A 22,167-nucleotide genomic window follows, 5' to 3' on the forward strand; every position below is an offset into this window, starting at 1 on the left:
GAGGTACTGTAGATGCAGATAAAAATTAGTTTTAATTTGCAACCTGATGGAGGTCAGTATAGATGGACTAATAGAGAAAGTCCGACACACTACTAGAAGGCCAAATATTTTTTAAGAGGTAGATGCAGAAAAAAATATATTCAGTTTGCAACCTGATGGAGGTCAGTATAGATGGATTAATAGAACAAGACCCACACACAGCTAGAAGCCCAATATTTTTTCAGAGGTAGATGCAGAAAAAAATATATTCAGTTTGCAACCTGATGGAGGTCAGTATAGATGGACTAATACAACAAGTCCCACACACAGCTAGAAGCCCAAATATTTTTTCAGAGGTACTGTAGATGCAGATAAAAATTAGTTTTAATTTGCAACCTGATGGAGGTCAGTATAGATGGACTAATAGAGAAAGTCCGACACACTACTAGAAGGCCAAATATTTTTTCAGAGCTAGATGCAGAAAAAAATTATATTCAGTTTGCAACCTGATGGAGGTCAGTATAGATGGATTAATAGAACAAGACCCACACACAGCTAGAAGCCCAATATTTTTTCAGAGGTAGATGCAGAAAAAAATATATTCAGTTTGCAACCTGATGGAGGTCAGTATAGATGGACTAATAGAACAAGTCCCACACACTGCTAGAAGCCCAAATATTTTTTCAGAGGTACTGTAGATGCAGATAAAAATTAGTTTTAATTTGCAACCTGATGGAGGTCAGTATAGATGGACTAATAGAGAAAGTCCGACACACTACTAGAAGGCCAAATATTTTTTCAGAGCTAGATGCAGAAAAAAATTATATTCAGTTTGCAACCTGATGGAGGTCAGTATAGATGGACTAATAGAGAAAGTCCGACACACTACTAGAAGGCCAAATATTTTTTCAGAGGTAGATGCAGAAAAAAATATATTCAGTTTGCAACCTGATGGAGGTCAGTATAGATGGACTAATAGAGAAAATCCCACACACTGCTAGAAGCCCAATATTTTTTCAGAGGTAGATGCAGAAAAAACTATATTCAGTTTGCAACCTGATGGAGGTCAGTATAGATGGACTAATAGAACAAGTCCCACACACTGCTAGAAGCCCAAATATTTTTTCAGAGGTACTGTAGATGCAGATAAAAATTAGTTTTAATTTGCAACCTGATGGAGGTCAGTATAGATGGACTAATAGAGAAAGTCCGACACACTACTAGAAGGCCAAATATTTTTTCAGAGGTAGATGCAGAAAAAAATATATTCAGTTTGCAACCTGATGGAGGTCAGTATAGATGGATTAATAGAACAAGACCCACACACAGCTAGAAGCCCAATATTTTTTCAGAGGTAGATGCAGAAAAAAATATATTCAGTTTGCAACCTGATGGAGGTCAGTATAGATGGACTAATAGAACAAGTCCCACACACTGCTAGAAGCCCAAATATTTTTTCAGAGGTACTGTAGGTGCAGATAAAAATTAGTTTTAATTTGCAACCTGATGGAGGTCAGTATAGATGGACTAATAGAGAAAGTCCGACACACTACTAGAAGGCCAAATATTTTTTCAGAGGTAGATGCAGAAAAAAATATATTCAGTTTGCAACCTGATGGAGGTCAGTATAGATGGACTAATACAACAAGTCCAGCACACAGCTAGAAGCCCAAATATTTTTTCAGAGGTACTGTAGATGCAGATAAAAATTATTTTTAATTTGCAACCTGATGGAGGTCAGTATAGATGGACTAATAGAGAAAGTCCGACACACTACTAGAAGGCCAAATATTTTTTCAGAGGTAGATGCAGAAAAAAATATATTCAGTTTGCAACCTGATGGAGGTCAGTATAGATGGACTAATACAACAAGTCCCACACACAGCTAGAAGCCCAAATATTTTTTCAGAGGTACTGTAGATGCAGATAAAAATTAGTTTTAATTTGCAACCTGATGGAGGTCAGTATAGATGGACTAATAGAGAAAGTCCGACACACTAATAGAAGTCCAAATATTTTTTCAGAGCTAGATGCAGAAAAAAATTATATTCAGTTTGCAACCTGATGGAGGTCAGTATAGATGGATTAATAGAACAAGACCCACACACAGCTAGAAGCCCAATATTTTTTCAGAGGTAGATGCAGAAAAAAATATATTCAGTTTGCAACCTGATGGAGGTCAGTATAGATGGACTAATAGAACAAGTCCCACACACTGCTAGAAGCCCAAATATTTTTTCAGAGGTACTGTAGATGCAGATAAAAATTAGTTTTAATTTGCAACCTGATGGAGGTCAGTATAGATGGACTAATAGAGAAAGTCCGACACACTACTAGAAGGCCAAATATTTTTTCAGAGCTAGATGCAGAAAAAAATTATATTCAGTTTGCAACCTGATGGAGGTCAGTATAGATGGACTAATAGAGAAAGTCCGACACACTACTAGAAGGCCAAATATTTTTTCAGAGGTAGATGCAGAAAAAAATATATTCAGTTTGCAACCTGATGGAGGTCAGTATAGATGGATTAATAGAACAAGACCCACACACAGCTAGAAGCCCAATATTTTTTCAGAGGTAGATGCAGAAAAAACTATATTCAGTTTGCAACCTGATGGAGGTCAGTATAGATGGACTAATAGAACAAGTCCCACACACTGCTAGAAGCCCAAATATTTTTTCAGAGGTACTGTAGATGCAGATAAAAATTAGTTTTAATTTGCAACCTGATGGAGGTCAGTATAGATGGACTAATAGAGAAAGTCCGACACACTACTAGAAGGCCAAATATTTTTTCAGAGGTAGATGCAGAAAAAATATATTCAGTTTGCAACCTGATGGAGGTCAGTATAGATGGATTAATAGAACAAGACCCACACACAGCTAGAAGCCCAATATTTTTTCAGAGGTAGATGCAGAAAAAAATATATTCAGTTTGCAACCTGATGGAGGTCAGTATAGATGGACTAATACAACAAGTCCCACACACAGCTAGAAGCCCAAATATTTTTTCAGAGGTACTGTAGATGCAGATAAAAATTAGTTTTAATTTGCAACCTGATGGAGGTCAGTATAGATGGACTAATAGAGAAAGTCCGACACACTACTAGAAGGCCAAATATTTTTTCAGAGGTAGATGCAGAAAAAAATATATTCAGTTTGCAACCTGATGGAGGTCAGTATAGATGGACTAATACAACAAGTCCCACACACAGCTAGAAGCCCAAATATTTTTTCAGAGGTACTGTAGATGCAGATAAAAATTAGTTTTAATTTGCAACCTGATGGAGGTCAGTATAGATGGACTAATAGAGAAAGTCCGACACACTACTAGAAGGCCAAATATTTTTTCAGAGCTAGATGCAGAAAAAAATTATATTCAGTTTGCAACCTGATGGAGGTCAGTATAGATGGATTAATAGAACAAGACCCACACACAGCTAGAAGCCCAATATTTTTTCAGAGGTAGATGCAGAAAAAAATATATTCAGTTTGCAACCTGATGGAGGTCAGTATAGATGGACTAATAGAACAAGTCCCACACACTGCTAGAAGCCCAAATATTTTTTCAGAGGTACTGTAGATGCAGATAAAAATTAGTTTTAATTTGCAACCTGATGGAGGTCAGTATAGATGGACTAATAGAGAAAGTCCGACACACTACTAGAAGGCCAAATATTTTTTCAGAGCTAGATGCAGAAAAAAATTATATTCAGTTTGCAACCTGATGGAGGTCAGTATAGATGGACTAATAGAGAAAGTCCGACACACTACTAGAAGGCCAAATATTTTTTCAGAGGTAGATGCAGAAAAAAATATATTCAGTTTGCAACCTGATGGAGGTCAGTATAGATGGACTAATAGAGAAAATCCCACACACTGCTAGAAGCCCAATATTTTTTCAGAGGTAGATGCAGAAAAAACTATATTCAGTTTGCAACCTGATGGAGGTCAGTATAGATGGACTAATAGAACAAGTCCCACACACTGCTAGAAGCCCAAATATTTTTTCAGAGGTACTGTAGATGCAGATAAAAATTATTTTTAATTTGCAACCTGATGGAGGTCAGTATAGATGGACTAATAGAGAAAGTCCGACACACTACTAGAAGGCCAAATATTTTTTCAGAGGTAGATGCAGAAAAAAATATATTCAGTTTGCAACCTGATGGAGGTCAGTATAGATGGATTAATAGAACAAGACCCACACACAGCTAGAAGCCCAATATTTTTTCAGAGGTAGATGCAGAAAAAAATATATTCAGTTTGCAACCTGATGGAGGTCAGTATAGATGGACTAATAGAACAAGTCCCACACACTGCTAGAAGCCCAAATATTTTTTCAGAGGTACTGTAGATGCAGATAAAAATTAGTTTTAATTTGCAACCTGATGGAGGTCAGTATAGATGGACTAATAGAGAAAGTCCGACACACTACTAGAAGGCCAAATATTTTTTCAGAGGTAGATGCAGAAAAAAATATATTCAGTTTGCAACCTGATGGAGGTCAGTATAGATGGACTAATACAACAAGTCCAGCACACAGCTAGAAGCCCAAATATTTTTTCAGAGGTACTGTAGATGCAGATAAAAATTATTTTTAATTTGCAACCTGATGGAGGTCAGTATAGATGGACTAATAGAGAAAGTCCGACACACTACTAGAAGGCCAAATATTTTTTCAGAGGTAGATGCAGAAAAAAATATATTCAGTTTGCAACCTGATGGAGGTCAGTATAGATGGACTAATACAACAAGTCCCACACACAGCTAGAAGCCCAAATATTTTTTCAGAGGTACTGTAGATGCAGATAAAAATTAGTTTTAATTTGCAACCTGATGGAGGTCAGTATAGATGGACTAATAGAGAAAGTCCGACACACTACTAGAAGTCCAAATATTTTTTCAGAGCTAGATGCAGAAAAAAATTATATTCAGTTTGCAACCTGATGGAGGTCAGTATAGATGGATTAATAGAACAAGACCCACACACAGCTAGAAGCCCAATATTTTTTCAGAGGTAGATGCAGAAAAAAATATATTCAGTTTGCAACCTGATGGAGGTCAGTATAGATGGACTAATAGAACAAGTCCCACACACTGCTAGAAGCCCAAATATTTTTTCAGAGGTACTGTAGATGCAGATAAAAATTAGTTTTAATTTGCAACCTGATGGAGGTCAGTATAGATGGACTAATAGAGAAAGTCCGACACACTACTAGAAGGCCAAATATTTTTTCAGAGCTAGATGCAGAAAAAAATTATATTCAGTTTGCAACCTGATGGAGGTCAGTATAGATGGACTAATAGAGAAAGTCCGACACACTACTAGAAGGCCAAATATTTTTTCAGAGGTAGATGCAGAAAAAAATATATTCAGTTTGCAACCTGATGGAGGTCAGTATAGATGGATTAATAGAACAAGACCCACACACAGCTAGAAGCCCAATATTTTTTCAGAGGTAGATGCAGAAAAAACTATATTCAGTTTGCAACCTGATGGAGGTCAGTATAGATGGACTAATAGAACAAGTCCCACACACTGCTAGAAGCCCAAATATTTTTTCAGAGGTACTGTAGATGCAGATAAAAATTAGTTTTAATTTGCAACCTGATGGAGGTCAGTATAGATGGACTAATAGAGAAAGTCCGACACACTACTAGAAGGCCAAATATTTTTTCAGAGGTAGATGCAGAAAAAAATATATTCAGTTTGCAACCTGATGGAGGTCAGTATAGATGGATTAATAGAACAAGACCCACACACAGCTAGAAGCCCAATATTTTTTCAGAGGTAGATGCAGAAAAAAATATATTCAGTTTGCAACCTGATGGAGGTCAGTATAGATGGACTAATACAACAAGTCCCACACACAGCTAGAAGCCCAAATATTTTTTCAGAGGTACTGTAGATGCAGATAAAAATTAGTTTTAATTTGCAACCTGATGGAGGTCAGTATAGATGGACTAATAGAGAAAGTCCGACACACTACTAGAAGGCCAAATATTTTTTCAGAGCTAGATGCAGAAAAAAATTATATTCAGTTTGCAACCTGATGGAGGTCAGTATAGATGGATTAATAGAACAAGACCCACACACAGCTAGAAGCCCAATATTTTTTCAGAGGTAGATGCAGAAAAAAATATATTCAGTTTGCAACCTGATGGAGGTCAGTATAGATGGACAAATAGAACAAGTCCCACACACTGCTAGAAGCCCAAATATTTTTTCAGAGGTACTGTAGATGCAGATAAAAATTCGTTTTAATTTGCAACCTGATGGAGGTCAGTATAGATGGACTAATAGAGAAAGTCCGACACACTACTAGAAGGCCAAATATTTTTTCAGAGCTAGATGCAGAAAAAAATTATATTCAGTTTGCAACCTGATGGAGGTCAGTATAGATGGACTAATAGAGAAAGTCCGACACACTACTAGAAGGCCAAATATTTTTTCAGAGGTAGATGCAGAAAAAAATATATTCAGTTTGCAACCTGATGGAGGTCAGTATAGATGGATTAATAGAACAAGACCCACACACAGCTAGAAGCCCAATATTTTTTCAGAGGTAGATGCAGAAAAAACTATATTCAGTTTGCAACCTGATGGAGGTCAGTATAGATGGACTAATAGAACAAGTCCCACACACTGCTAGAAGCCCAAATATTTTTTCAGAGGTACTGTAGATGCAGATAAAAATTAGTTTTAATTTGCAACCTGATGGAGGTCAGTATAGATGGACTAATAGAGAAAGTCCGACACACTACTAGAAGGCCAAATATTTTTTCAGAGGTAGATGCAGAAAAAAATATATTCAGTTTGCAACCTGATGGAGGTCAGTATAGATGGATTAATAGAACAAGACCCACACACAGCTAGAAGCCCAATATTTTTTCAGAGGTAGATGCAGAAAAAAATATATTCAGTTTGCAACCTGATGGAGGTCAGTATAGATGGACTAATACAACAAGTCCCACACACAGCTAGAAGCCCAAATATTTTTTCAGAGGTACTGTAGATGCAGATAAAAATTAGTTTTAATTTGCAACCTGATGGAGGTCAGTATAGATGGACTAATAGAGAAAGTCCGACACACTACTAGAAGGCCAAATATTTTTTCAGAGCTAGATGCAGAAAAAAATTATATTCAGTTTGCAACCTGATGGAGGTCAGTATAGATGGATTAATAGAACAAGACCCACACACAGCTAGAAGCCCAATATTTTTTCAGAGGTAGATGCAGAAAAAAATATATTCAGTTTGCAACCTGATGGAGGTCAGTATAGATGGACAAATAGAACAAGTCCCACACACTGCTAGAAGCCCAAATATTTTTTCAGAGGTACTGTAGATGCAGATAAAAATTCGTTTTAATTTGCAACCTGATGGAGGTCAGTATAGATGGACTAATAGAGAAAGTCCGACACACTACTAGAAGGCCAAATATTTTTTCAGAGCTAGATGCAGAAAAAAATTATATTCAGTTTGCAACCTGATGGAGGTCAGTATAGATGGACTAATAGAGAAAGTCCGACACACTACTAGAAGGCCAAATATTTTTTCAGAGGTAGATGCAGAAAAAAATATATTCAGTTTGCAACCTGATGGAGGTCAGTATAGATGGATTAATAGAACAAGACCCACACACAGCTAGAAGCCCAATATTTTTTCAGAGGTAGATGCAGAAAAAAATATATTCAGTTTGCAACCTGATGGAGGTCAGTATAGATGGACTAATAGAACAAGTCCCACACACTGCTAGAAGCCCAAATATTTTTTCAGAGGTACTGTAGATGCAGATAAAAATTAGTTTTAATTTGCAACCTGATGGAGGTCAGTATAGATGGACTAATAGAATGATGCTATGCCCAAAAGATTTTACTTCACTAGGTGCAGTAAAAAAATTGGTATTCTATACACAGGTGGTATATCTTGCAACACAGATAGGCTACTCCACTGACTAACACACTCTGCAATAGGCCAAAAAGGATTAGCTTTGCTAGATTCAGCCAAATGCTGTGAAAAAAACTTGCACAGCACTGGCACAGACCTGCCTGGCAAAAACTGATAGGAACTCATGTAACCTAGTCCTGAAAAGGACTGCAATTACAATTAGTCTTTACTCCCACAACCGATCTATTTAAGAGCACAGACCTCCCTGATAAAAGTCGTAGGAAATGCTGTAACCTAGTCCTTAAAAGGACTGCAATCACAACTATTCCCTACTCCCAAGCTATCTGTATATTTGTGCGAAAATTGGCTTGAAATTAACAAGGTATAGCGCACACAGCAAAGGCGGTGCCGTCTAACACGCAGCTGCAGCAGTGAGAAAATGGTGGCGACGGGGAAAATGGCTTGGTCTTATAGGGCAAGGACATGTGACATACACTGCCAATGACACATGCCCTTGCTTGTGTGAAAAAAAGCACTTCGCTCCGTGTGTGCGCTGCTGATAGGCTGACAGATTGCACCTCCCCACTGTAAATGCGGGAAAGAGAAAAAAAAATGGAGATCTTCATTGTTCCTGCAGAGATCCATCCCCTGCCCCTCACCCCACCCCGCTGTACACTCAAACTGCGTATTAACATTAATTTTCATCATTACTGAGAAAAAATCCAGTTATGATTTTGGTGCACGAACAGTTATTGAACATAACCTCGAACAGCCGAATTTTTCTCAAATTGTTCGTGTTCGCCGAACGGCTCGAACACCGCCCAAAACAGCTCGAATTTGAGATTGGCGAACAGTTCGAGTAGAACAACGCTCATCTCTAATTACCACAATGAATTTTAAACAAAACAATTCAGATGCAGTTGAAGTTCAGACTTTCAGCTTTCATTTGAGGGTATCCACATTAAAATTGGATGAAGGGTTTAGGAGTTTCAGCTCCTTAACATGTGCCATACTGTTTTTAAAGGGACCAAAAGTAATTGGACAGATTAAATAATTGTAAATAAAATGTTCATTTCTAGTACTTGGTTGAAAACCCTTTGTTGGCAATGACTGCCTGAAGTCTTGAACTCATGGACATCACCAGACGCTGTGTTTCCTCCTTTTTGATGCTCTGCCAGGCCTTCACTGCGGTGGTTTTCAGTTGCTGTTTGTTTGTGGGCCTTTCTGTCTGAAGTTTAGTCTTTAACAAGTGAAATGCATGCTCAATTGGGTTGAGATCAGGTGACTGACTTGGGCATTCAAGAACATTCCACTTCTTTGCTTTAATAAACTCCTGGGTTGCTTTGGATTTATGTTTTGGGTCATTGTCCATCTGTAGTATGAAACGACGACCAATCAGTTTGGCTGGATCTGAGCACACAGTATGGCTCTGAATACATCAGAATTCATTCGGCTGCTTCTGTCCTGTGTCACATCATCAATAAACACTAGTGACCCAGTGCCACTGGCAGCCATGCATGCCCAAGCCATCACACTGCCTCCGCCGTGTTTTACAGATGATGTGGTATGCTTTGGATAATGAGCTGTACCACGCCTTCGCCATACTTTTCTCTTTCCATCATTCTGGTAGAGGTTGATCTTTGTTTCATCTGTCCAAAGAATGTTCTTCCAGAACTGTGTTGGCTTTTTTAGATGATTTTTAGCAAAGTCCAGTCTAGCCTTTTTATTCTTGATGCTTATGAGTGGCTTGCACCGTGCACGGTGCAAGCTGTTTTTGCAGCTTAAGGATGGCTTGTTTCACCTGCATGGAGAGCTCCTTGACTGCATGTTTACTTCACAGCAAAACCTTCCAAATGCAAGCACCACACCTCAAATCAACTCCAGGCCTTTTATCTGCTTAATTGAGAATGACATAACGAAGGGATTGCCCACACCTGTCCATGAAATAGCCTTGGAGTCAATTGTCCAATTACTTTTGGTCCCTTTAAAAACAGTATGGCACATGTTAAGGAGCTGAAACTCCTAAACCCTTCATCCAATTTTAATGTGGATACCCTCAAATGAAAGCTGAAAGTCTGAACTTCAACTGCATCTGAATTGTTTTGTTTAAAACTCATTGTGGTAATGTCTAGAACCAAAATTAGAAAAATGTTGTCTCTGTCCAAATATATATGGACCTAACTGTATCTGCTAAATGTTACACCCACATAACTTCCCTGGATGACCTCAGATTGTTGCTGGTCAATGGGATGCGGCTAGGTCCCAAATAATTATGGGATTTTCAGAATAAGTTCCCAACTAGAAGTCCCAGGCGAGGGATATTAATGATATATTTCCTATTATAATTTTAGCTTTTAATATATAGGAAACATGGCGACTACCCAGTGATGTAAGTAAATGCATTACGTTCACTACTTTGTCACAACGCCAAAAATATATCTCCCATAACTGTAGGACCTACGTCGTTCACAAAAAAAACAAACAATATTCATAACTGGACTTTGGTGCCCTAATGAAGAGAGGAAACTCATTTCCCCAGGCGAGAGAAGTCTCAACCCCCAGCCCTCTTGTATTCACTGAGCCCTAGACTTCATGTCAGCTTTTTTGCAGATAACCCACTTCAGTAACCTGTTTCTCTACTATCTCACAGTCAAGGACCCACATCAAGAACCTTCTAGATTAACAGGCAGATGTCATGTTAATTTGACATGAGACTATTTCCGATTACTAATTAACAAGATGTCCAGACAAACATGCCCAAGAGTGGCTAGACAATGCAAACCTATCATGTTTAACCACCTTTACTATATTGAAAAGGACAATTGCTGTGAGTATCCCCATGACTAAAGACTCCTGCAAATTCTGTCCACCAAAGACCCCAGGCACAAAAACCTCTTATGGATGAGGGGTTATGGAAAATTCCAAACAAAGCTGAGGTTTGAGTTTTGTTTGGGATTTATCTCTATGGAAAAGTCTGCACTTGATTTGGAAGCCCTTTCTTTATATTGTTTTCCCCACTAAAATATGTCCCATCAAAAAGATATAATGAACATCTGCCTTTGTTTAGATTTCTGCCTCGCATGGACTTGGTTACCTGCATTTTCCACCAATTAAGTGTGCTGTGTGTACTTCCTCATAGACAGCCAACGCCGAGATCCAGTTTATTTATACAGCACACACAGCCCTAGTTAGTCTCTCCGCTCCTCATGGTGTATTGCTCAGTTTTACTACAAATGCTGTTTTTGGTTCTGTAAAGAGCTTCCTGGATATTTCTAATTTTAGAGACATCTGTGATTCCTGATTAATTATTTAGATTTTACTCATTTTACCTGGAATAGACGAAATACAGTGCAGCTACTGGCTACAGTGATTTGTGAATATCGCATGCACCCAAAGGCCACAACCGGGGAAAATAGCATTATTATTGTTACAGTATTATTATTGTTTTTACAGCATTATTGTTGGGTTTGGTCTTTGGCTGCACCATTGCACTCCAACCTTAGTCATGTAGCAGTCTTCAATTAATATTAGATTTTGATACTTTGACAGGTTCTGTCTGCACAACCAGGATTAAAACCGGTGTTGGCTATCCACAGTTAAGTGCTGTGATTGAATGTGCTGATTCTGCCCATGGATTGAAAGGACACATTATTTCTGTAAGTACAGAGATGTTCTTAATATTCAACACATAATCAATTCATGAGTTTTGTGGACTTTTGTATTCCAACTAACTTTTAAGTGAACTTCCATGTTTTTTTTTTAACACTAAATAGGTTAAAAGATTTTGCTGATTAAAAACTTAATATATATTTTTGTGCAAAAATTTTAGACAGCTATGAACAAATACTGCAATGTAAGAATGCGTTGAAAAATAGACTTGTTAATAGTTTAGTTTTATCAATTAACAAAATACAAACAGAAATCTAAATCAAATCAATATTTCATGTGATCACCTTTTGCCTTCAAAGGACTGATGGATAGGATTATTATCAGATGTATGAGTAACCAATTATGCCAAACAAGTGATAATGTTCATCGTTTTTATATGTTGGTTGAAAACACAGTCATTAACTGAAATAGAAACAGCTGTGTTGGAGACTTAAAACTGGGCAAGGAACAGCCAAATTAGGCTACAAAGGTGAGGTTCTGGAAAACAGTGTCATGTCACAGATAATATAATACACCATGATAAGACTGAGTACAGCAACAAGACACAAGGTAGTTATACTATATCAGCTAGGTCTCTCCTTAGAAAAGAAATTAAAGCAGACTTGGGTTTCAAAATGTGCGGTTCAAGCTCTTTTTGAAGAAACACCAAGTAATATATAATGCTGAGGACCATAGGTGCAGAGGTCAGCCGAGGAAACTGTGGATAAAAACACATCATACTTACTTGCCTTCGAAATCAGAAGATGTACAGCAGGGTCATCAGCTTAGAACTGGCAGCAACCAGTAGGACCCAGCTACACCCATCTACTATTCACAGAAGTCTGATCAGAAGTGTTTTTTATAGAAGCCAAAAAGCCATACCTTTGACATGGAAACAAGACCAATTGGCTCAATTATGCAAAAAAACATTGGAGCTGTTGGGCAGAAAAAAAACAACATGTGCTCTTAACTGATGTGTCAAAATTAAAAAAATTTGGCTATAACAAAAGGTAGTTTGTTAATCGAAAAGCTAGAGACAATGCAATAAAGTGTGTTTGCAGGCAACATTGAAGCATGGTGTAGATTCCTTTCAAGTTTTGTTCTGCATTTTAGCAAATGGAGTTGAAGGATCTGGTGAGGATTTCTCAGCAGTGAGAAATAGGAAATATAGACAAAAACTTATCCATACAATCAATAAGGCATCTGATTGGCTCCAAATTTATTCTGCAGCAGAGCAACACCCCCAAAAATTAAGAACTATCTTAGCATAAAGAACAAAAAGTTCTGGAAGTGATAATATGGCGCCCACAGAGCCCTGTTCTCAACATCGATTCTGTCTGCGATAACACTAAGAGACAAAAAAAATTGCAGAAGCCTACATCAACAGAAGATCTGTGATTAGTACGCCAACATCTTTGGAACAATTTCCCTGCAAAGTTCCTTTAAAAGCTGTGTGCAAGTGTACCTTGAATGATTGATGCTCTTTTGAAAGCAAAGGGTGGTCACACCAAATATTGATTTGATTTAGATTTCTCTTTTATTCATTCACTTTCCATTCTGGTAATTGATGAAAAATAAACTATTAACACTTCTATTTTTGAAAGCACCCAAGAATATTAGACTTTATGTAAGGCCGGTGTCACAGTACCGTACAACACGGCCTAGTGCTATGCGATAAAACATTGCATAGGACTTGGCCCAGTGTTATTCTATGGGGCAGCTCAGATCAGCGATTATTTTCTCATTCCGATTCGGCATGAGAACAATTGCAGCATGCTGAGATTTGCAGTGAGACTCGATTCACTCTCACCCATACAAGTCTATGGGTGCACGTGAAACATCGGACTGCACACCGATGTCAGCCCTGTGCAGTCCGATATACGCAGTCAGGCCATGGAGGATATGGAGAAATTACTTTCTCCGTCTCCTCCGCAGCCGTGCTGCGATCTTCTCATGCAAGAGAATGACAGCACAGTGCACTGACACACGGCTCACGCTCGCAGCAGAGCAGGAGCTGAGGGTCATTAGCAGGGCCGGCTCCAGGTTTTCATGGGCCCCGGGCGAAAGAGTCTCAGTGAGCCCCTTTAAAACATACAACGATTCATGATGCACAGATACGGTGGAGAAATATAGGTATACAACACAGGGCCCATCCTGCCCACTCATCCTTCACATATGCAGACATGCACACACGCACAGTAGGCAGACATGCATGCACACACACAGTAGGCAGACATGCACGCACACACATAGTACACAGACATGCACACACACACAGTACGCAGACATGCACACACACAGTATGCAGACATGCACACACACAGTACGCAGACATGCACACACGCACGGTATGCAGACATGCACACAGACAGTACGCAGACATGCACACACACGGTACGCAGACATGCGTGCACCCACACACAGTATGCAGACTTGTGCACACATGCAGACATGCACACACATACACACATGCACATGGTATACAGATATGCAGACATCAAACAACATATCTGACCACTAGGATCATACATAAATTAAGTCAGATGGACCTAACCATGACGTTGTTCGACGTCAATAGAGAATTTTATCAAACAAAAGAAAAAAAGACGTAGAGCGAACAATATCCAAAAAATGCTAAATTTTATTAATCATTATTAAAAAATCGAAAAAGACATAATAGATAAAAACATGGCAACAAGTATCAATAATGAGCCAAAAAAATAAGAAAGCACCAAAAACAGATACCAAAATGAGCATATACTCCAATGATACAGGTCAGACCAAAACAGACCCAATAATGGACCATAAAATTTTGCATTTTTTGGATATTGTTCGCTCTACGTCTTTTTTTCTTTTGTTTGATATAGATATGCAGACATACAATACGCAGACACTCACAAAAATATACACAGACGGACACATACAGACATACGTACATATTTCAACACAAATTCTTAAAAGCACATATAAAACAGACATAAATATATATACACAGTCACACACACTGACATACACAGATATTCACATCATACATGCACACACACACATTGGAAATATTTTTAATATGGGGACTGGGAAAGCTCGCTCACCTGCCCCCAGCCTGTGTCCCGTCCAGCTCCTCAGGTATGTGGCAGGCAGGACCGCTGGCGTGTCACAGACATGGCCCTGGACTATCAGGGGGGCCCACTCGCCGTTGGGGCCCTGACCGCTTCCCCAGCATCTGTGCAGGACCGTGGGTGCTGTTTGAGTGCTGTCACTTTCCAGACATGGCCGCGTGCAGTGCGCTGTGTGGCTGTGTCAGCTAGTAATGATGCAGCAGGGGCGACACACAAGCACAATTAAAAGAGCAGTGTCGCCCCTGCCGTGTCATTACTAGCTAAGCAGACACATCCGCACAGAGCACTGCGCGTGGCCGTTTGGAAAGTGACACCACTCAAACAGCGCCGGCGATCCTGCACAGATGCTGGGGAAGCGGTCAGGGCCCCAACGGCGAGTGGGCCCCCCTGATAGTCCAGGGCCATGTCTGTGACACGCCAGCGGTCCTGCCTGCCACATACCTGAGGAGCTGGACGGGACACAGGCTGGGGGCAGGTGAGCGAGCTTTCCCAGTCCCCATATTAAAAATATTTCCAATGTGTGTGTGTGCATGTATGACAGTGAGTGGGCCCCCCGATGGTCTAGGGCCCCGACACTTGCCCGGGTGCGCTGGGTGCTGATGCGGGCCATGGTCATTAGCATACCGTATCGGATGCCATAAACTGGTGTGCCTCTGGCCTTAGAGTTCGGCTGACAGTAACGTGTATGGGGGCAGATAATTGGCTGGGAAGATGATAAGGATCTAGCAAGTCTGATTTCAGACTTATGATGTCTTTATTTTCCCTGAGTTAAGTTACTGACTGAGATGTTTTGCAGCAGGGCTCTGATAGAGAATACACCAGCACTCGGTCTGCCAGAAGAGAGCCTGGTCAGATAGCTGCCTGCCAGCCGAACGATTGGCCAAACCATCATTCATCCTATAGCCATCAAAGGTGTATGTGCAGCATCTTTCTTTGCAGCATTTTTTAGATACCTTCCTAAAACTTTTGCACAATACTGTACATTGCTAAAAAAAAATGAAGGGTACACTTGAATCACACATTGGATTTCAAGTTGAAAATCTTTACTAATCTGAAGTGTGTAATTCATTGAAAACAAAATGACATATCAACGATCAATGGAAACCACAACTATCAACCAATAGAGGGCTAGATTACAAATCATCGTGAAAATCAAAGTAAAATTTTGAAATCACAGGCAGATTTAGTTTGTGTGAATCTCACCTTGTCAATTCATAATTTTTCTCAGTAATGTATGTGAGTGTATACACACATCTGTATGCAACAATGTCTTGGCATGCTCCTGATGAGAAATCAGATGATGTTCTGGGGAATCTTTTCCCAGACCTGGATCAGGTCATAAGTGAGCTTCTGGACAGTGTGTAGCACTATATGAGATCACTGTATGCATATGCTCTCTATTATAATTAGATCTGGAGAACCAGACAGTCAATGGCATCAATGCCTTTGTGTGCCAGCCCGGCCGCTGCGGTCACGGTACTAGTGTACGGCGTTCTGAGTGCTGTTATGGTCCGACCGGGGGTGCGCTCCACTCTTTGTTAATTGTGGGTGTTAATAATAAAATAATAAAAAGGTTTGTGATGCCAGTTGGGATGTTCTGCCTGGTATGGCCGGGCACTGATGAGGGCCCCTGGGAGTTAGGTGGTGATGAGCAGTGCCAGATGATTAACCCTTCCCAACCAGGGCTGGCTCCCAGGGGAGTTGGAGCAAGAATGGTGCAGCAGAGAATAATCAGCTTGAGACAGGGTAATAACCATTTTGTACCTTTTACTGGAGTTCTGCAAGCAGTTCCAGAAGCTTCTATACAGTTAACATACAGGGTTTTGGTCAGACCTGTATGATGAGGGTTCAGAATCTCTGCTGTGAGGTTGTGTAGCATTCCTGCTGTTAAGTATACCTCTGGTAGACGATTCCTTGGATCCCCAGGGGTCCAAGGAAAACAGTTACTGGATCTGTGATCCCCTCCAGAGAGCAGGCAGCTTGAATCCTGTGGAAAACACCTACTTTCTCCTGTAGTAGTGTTCCTGATTCTATGCACCGCTGAGCCCCTAGGAAAAAGCACTTTTCTGCCTGTCATAAAGACCGAGCAGTCTTTCAGTTTAGCACGGACCCTGGAAGTCTCTGTGCTCTTCGGACTGAAACTCGGCCTTGTGCAGCTTTTCCTTGCAGAGGGAGCACGCTTCTCTCCCTTGCACCAGGATCCTCCATGATGCTACATCTTCCTCACACTACAACTGAAGCACCTCTTCCCCTCTCTGAGGGATCATGCACAACTTCCTGGTTTAGGCTAAAGTGCACAGTCCTTCAGTAAGGGATCTGGTAACAATGTGGTATGAAGTTGACTCGCCCCCTGGGCCTGTGTTGTGCGTGCACGTGTATGCGGGGAATACTCCGTGGCGATGACCTGGTCCATGCCCAGGGTGGTCAAACCAGTGGCAGACTTAGTAGTATTATAATTGTCCGACTACGCCACCCGTGGATTGCGGTCAGTGGGGACCGCCGCTGCGATGCAGACCACTGAGGCTGATGTTGTATGCGCAGCCAAGTATGGGATGACTCCCCATGGGAGAAGTATAGCCTCAGGGCAGTTAGTGCGAATGATGGGAGTGATGGTGCACGAGCGCAGGAGGTCCTGCATAGGAGCTGCCTTCTTGGTAAAACCGGGAATGAATCTTCGGTAGTAGCCTACCAACCCGAGGAACTGCCGCACTTCCTTTATGCTGGATGGTCTTGGCCAGTCCTTAATCACGGTGATCTTGTCAGGGTCGGGAGCCACTCCGTCAGCACTCACCACGTGTCCCAGGTACTGTACCTTTGGCTTCAGTAGATGACACTTTGAGGGTTTTACCTTTAGGCCATAGTTTGCCAGGGCTTCAAACACTTCTGCCAGGTGTTCCAGATGGTCCTCATAGGTCTTGGAATAGACGATGACATCGTCCAGGTATAATAGGACCGTCTCGAAGTTCCGGTGTCCCAGACAGCATTCCATCAATCGTTGGAAGGTTCCTGGTGCGTTGCAGAGCCCGAACGGCATACAGTTAAATTCGCTGAGTCCCATCAGGGTGGTGAATGCGGTCTTCTCCCGGTCCGCCTCTGCTACAGGAACCTGCCAGTACCCGCTAGTGAGATCCAAAGTAGAGAAGAAGTTAGCAGATTTTAATGCAGCTAAGGACTCTTCTATCCTTGGTAACGGGTATGCATCTTTGTGTGTGATACGGTTGACCTTCCTGTAGTCTACACACATTCTCATGGTGTTGTCTTTCTTTTTCACTAGGACTAGTGGAGCTGCCGAAGGGCTACAGCTGTCCCTAATTACCCCAGCCTCCTTCATGTCTTTTAACATCCCCTTGGCGTGCTGATAGTGTGCAGGGGGTACGGGTCGGTATCTCTCCTTTATGGGAGGATGGTCTCCCGTGGGGATGTGATGTTCTACCCCCTTTACTCGCCCAAAGTCTAGCGGGTGTTTGCTAAACACTCTCTCGTACTCCTGAACCACCCGGTAGACTCCCTGTTTTTGGTGTGAGGGAGTGGAGTCAGTACCCAAATGCAGTTGCTGGCACCAGTCCCCCATTTGTTTCTTAGAGCCGTTACCTTCCTCTGGTTGAGATGGAGGCAAGGGTTCCACGGCCTGTACAGAGTTCTGGTTTATGGTGAACAATTTGGCTAGCGTGGCATACCGGGGCAGGTGTACTTCTCTCTCCCCGATGTTTATGATGCGGACTGGTACCCTCCCATGGCGTACATCGACCACCCCCCGCGCTGTCAAAATGGTGGGCCTACTGTCTGAGTAGATGGGTTCCACCATTGCTTGGTAGTCTCTACCTCTCAGACCAATAGCTGCCCAGCACCAAATCATCATCTCACTCTTCGGGGGCATGGCAATAGGGAACGGGTCACACATTCTCACGCTACCTATCTCACCACCAGATAATTCCACTTGTTGCCGCTTCATCAGTGCCCGGATCTCCTTTTGGAGCACACGCTGCTGGCTGGAACTGGCGTTCTTGGCAACCTGTTGCAAAATAAGAATCACCTCTGCAAGACAGTTTTCAATTACGTTAGTACCTAGGGTTATTTTTGGGTGACTCTCGCGACGGTCAATGTCCACAGTGATCAGTCCTTGTGCCGGCAGTTCAACTTTACCGACCTTGATGGTCACCTCTTTAAATCCTATCTGTGGCACGGGCTGACTATTGCTGGCGATAATGCTCAGGTCGTCATCTGGGTAGCGGGTTATGTCCGAGTCATTCCAGTACCGCTTGAAGAGCACGTACGGGATGGTAGTCACCTGTGACCCAGTGTCTAGTAGGGCACTCATAGGAATGCCATCCAGTACCACAGGCAAGACCGGACGCCCCCCTACGTATTTGTCACGCCAGTTCGATGGGCCTGATGATCTTAGGCCTGGGGGTTGGCCCTCTACCCCAGGTTGTGCCCGTTTAAATGACAGTACCTTGCCATGTGTCCGGGTTGATTGCAGCGGCGGCAGATGGGTCGTCCGTCCTCGTTGTATCTGTTGCTGGGTCTTCCTCTGGCCGGTGGGGTCTTCCTCTGTCGGTGCCACGGGACGTCCTCTGGTCCAGATGCCAGCTGGATCTTTCCTGGAGAAGAGACCTGTAAAGACTGCACGGTTCTGGTTAGCGCGGCTACGCTTTTGGTTAGCTCTTGGACCTGATGGTGCAGGTCAGTAGCCGGGTTGGTATCCAAAGCTTGCGCACCAGCTCCCACAGCCTCCGTAGACAAGGGCACCGCCTCCTGAGGATAGGTAATAGCAGGGCGCCGGTGGGTTACAGCGCTACCTGGTGCCGGTTCTCGGAGCACCCGGATGGCTCTGTCCTTGAACTTCGCAAAGTCTAGGTCAGGGTTCTGCAGGGCCATTGCACGTAACTGGGTTTGGTGGGCGTTGGACAGCAGACCCTCTATGAATTGCTCGGTCAACAGTTTGTCCTCATTCCTCACGTTGTCAGAGTCTGCCTGTTTAATGGCTCTCAGGGCCTCTTGTAAGTTTAGAGCATAGTCCCTTATACTTTCATGTGCCCGCTGTTTGCACCCGTAAAATCTGAGTTTTATTTCAGCTGAGGTGCGGGTGTCAAATGTGTCTTCAGACGGGCTAGTATCTCTCTGACAGTCCTCTTCTTCCCAGATGGCCAGGACTTTACCTCCCTTTGGGCTGCCCCAATTAACTGGGCCACCAAGATGCTTACTTTTTGCTCTTCCGTGAGGGGGTATACCTGGAAGAGGCTGTCCAGTCTTTCCCTAAAGTCACTTAGGGTATGTGACTCCCCTGAGTACTGGGGTAGCCAGGTTGCCCCCGGGATATAGGGCATGGTGAACGGCATGACCGCAGCAGCGGTTGCGCTGGCGGTGGCTGTGGAGCTTCCCTCTGTATCCGACATCCTCCTTCCCCCCTAGTGGACCGTGGCCTACCTTGCGATGATCTTCCTCCGTAGGCCGTGGCTCCGCAGTCGATCATCGGGGTTGAGGACCTTGCGTCGCGCTCCTGTGACGTCAGCGTCGCTCCCTCTCCCTTCCAGGACCTTACACAGCGTCAGTGCGTGGGGCGGAGCTTCGGATCTCGCGCGCTTTCGGTGTCCACGCCCCTCTTCTTCCCGCGCGGCGTCCCGAAGATGGCGTCCGATGGCGGGAAGCGGCTGCGGATGGCGGGAAGACGGCAGAAGATGGCGGGAAATGACCCAAGATGGCGTCCGATTGCGGGAAACTTCACCACAGTAAGTATCTCAGTCTCTGAAGGCGCGCAGTACCCGGTGGTAGCGGGCTGGTTTGAATCCTGCCGACTACGCCAAAGTTGACTCGCCCCCTGGGCCTGTGTTGTGCGTGCATGTGTATGCGGGGAATACCCGGAGCCGGATCGCTGGGGGTTGTAGTCTCCGTGGCGATGACCTGGTCCGTGCCCAGGGTGGTCAAACCAGTGGCAGACTTAGTAGTATTATAATTGTCCGACTACGCCACCCGTGGATTGCGGTCAGTGGGGACCGCCGCTGCGATGCAGACCACTGAGGCTGGTGTTGTATGCGCAGCCAAGTATGGGATGACTCCCCACGGGAGAAGTATAGCCTCAGGGCAGTTAGTGCGAATGATGGGAGTGATGGTGCACGAGCGCAGCAGGGACAACTCAGAGCCTGTGCTGTTCAGGGTCTTTACTGGTGTTATAAAGCAGACCCTCCCGGGAGTACTGGTTAGCAGTAGAGGCCTGGTCAGTCTGTGAGCAAGCAGGATCTCCCCTGGCCAGGTGGAGTTGTAGGCCTCCCCGTCTATCTGCACTCTTCCTGGCTACCTTGCTGTATGCGGGTAGAAGTAGCCCACGTCCCTGAGTGTACCGTGTGGTGCTCACCCGTATGGCCGGTGACTTGGGGCCTTCTGTTAGCCTCCGCTCCACGATGGCGGTGCTGGTCCCTTGCTTGTGACCGTGCCTCCAGGCTTCTATGGCCAGAGGACCTGGAATCCCCTGCCGGTTGGATTCTGCTGCTGGATCTGGATGTCCCCACAGCCTCGGACTCCGTGTCCGGTCTTAGTGTCTTCAGCCAGGGCGAGCTATCTGGCTTCCAGCCCCTGGCACTCGCTCCTGCTCCTACAGAGCTCCTGCTGTAACTTTCCCTCTCCAGGCTCTGACTGTCCTAATCCCGCCCCAGACCCAGTTTATAAGGGCAGATTCCTCCCCTCCCAGGTCTGGGCGGGCGGTGTTGCATGCTTGAGGGCTCCTGACCAGGAGACCTCCCACTTGCTCTCAGACATAATATTTCTATTACTGTGGTAACCAGACCCCTGGGGTGCCACATAATGATATCAGCAGAGAACTTATCTCTCACCATTGCTGGCAATACATATGAATTATATCACACATGCAGGCGTTTTGTGGCTCTATAGGCGCCACATTCCCCCATAGTGAAGAGTAGCACGTCCTCAGGCTACTTAGCCGATAGGCAGTCCATAATAAAACAAAATGACACAGACATAGTAAGTCAGACCATATTATAAAATTCACTGCACTGGCTGTTTTGGATGTCTTCTTGACAAAGGCACGATGTACCAGGCTCCTTTCAGTTCTTAAGTCCTTACAAGAGTTCTTGTAGTAAAAGAAAGTGTAATGGTTACTGAAATCTCACATTAGTCCATGTGGTCACATCTTCTTTTTCAACATTTTCATTAACGTTACATAAAGCATAGTTCAACATAAATACAAATCAAATCTACTTATTGGTCTTCCTAGCTCTATGAATCGTTCCTATAGCGAGAAGGGGTCTGTCCCTGTGTAGTCAAATTGATCAGTAGATCTCCTTCCAGTGCAGGTCAGTCTTCACTGCCATGGTGGGAGCTTCATCTGCTGTTGCCATGGAATATCAACCGGGCTGGAGGCTAATTGGATCCTCTCTGCGGGTGAACATGCCTGGAGAGTCTGCACAGTTTTACATAAAGCAGCCACACTCTTAGTCAGTTCCTATACTTGTAGCCGTGAATCTGCAGAAGGATCATCAACTTGGGTCTGGGTGTACTGTACCTCAGGCACTTGGG

General features: G+C 43.1%; 1 protein-coding gene across 1 annotated transcript in view; it reads left to right on the plus strand.

The window, feature by feature from the left end:
- Positions 1-22,167, plus strand: part of GMPR (guanosine monophosphate reductase) — a 171,386-nt gene that overhangs the window by 68,842 nt on the left and 80,377 nt on the right. Inside the window, exon 6 of the mRNA XM_073678800.1 lies at positions 11,423-11,529. Coding sequence (XP_073534901.1) covers positions 11,423-11,529 — 107 coding nt within the window. The remainder of the gene's footprint in view (positions 1-11,422; positions 11,530-22,167) is intronic.

This window comes from Phyllobates terribilis, unplaced genomic scaffold, assembly GCF_046119375.1.
Source record: "Phyllobates terribilis strain yellow unplaced genomic scaffold, ASM4611937v1 Scaffold_4__5_contigs__length_816908805, whole genome shotgun sequence".
Lineage (NCBI taxonomy): Eukaryota > Metazoa > Chordata > Amphibia > Anura > Dendrobatidae > Phyllobates > Phyllobates terribilis.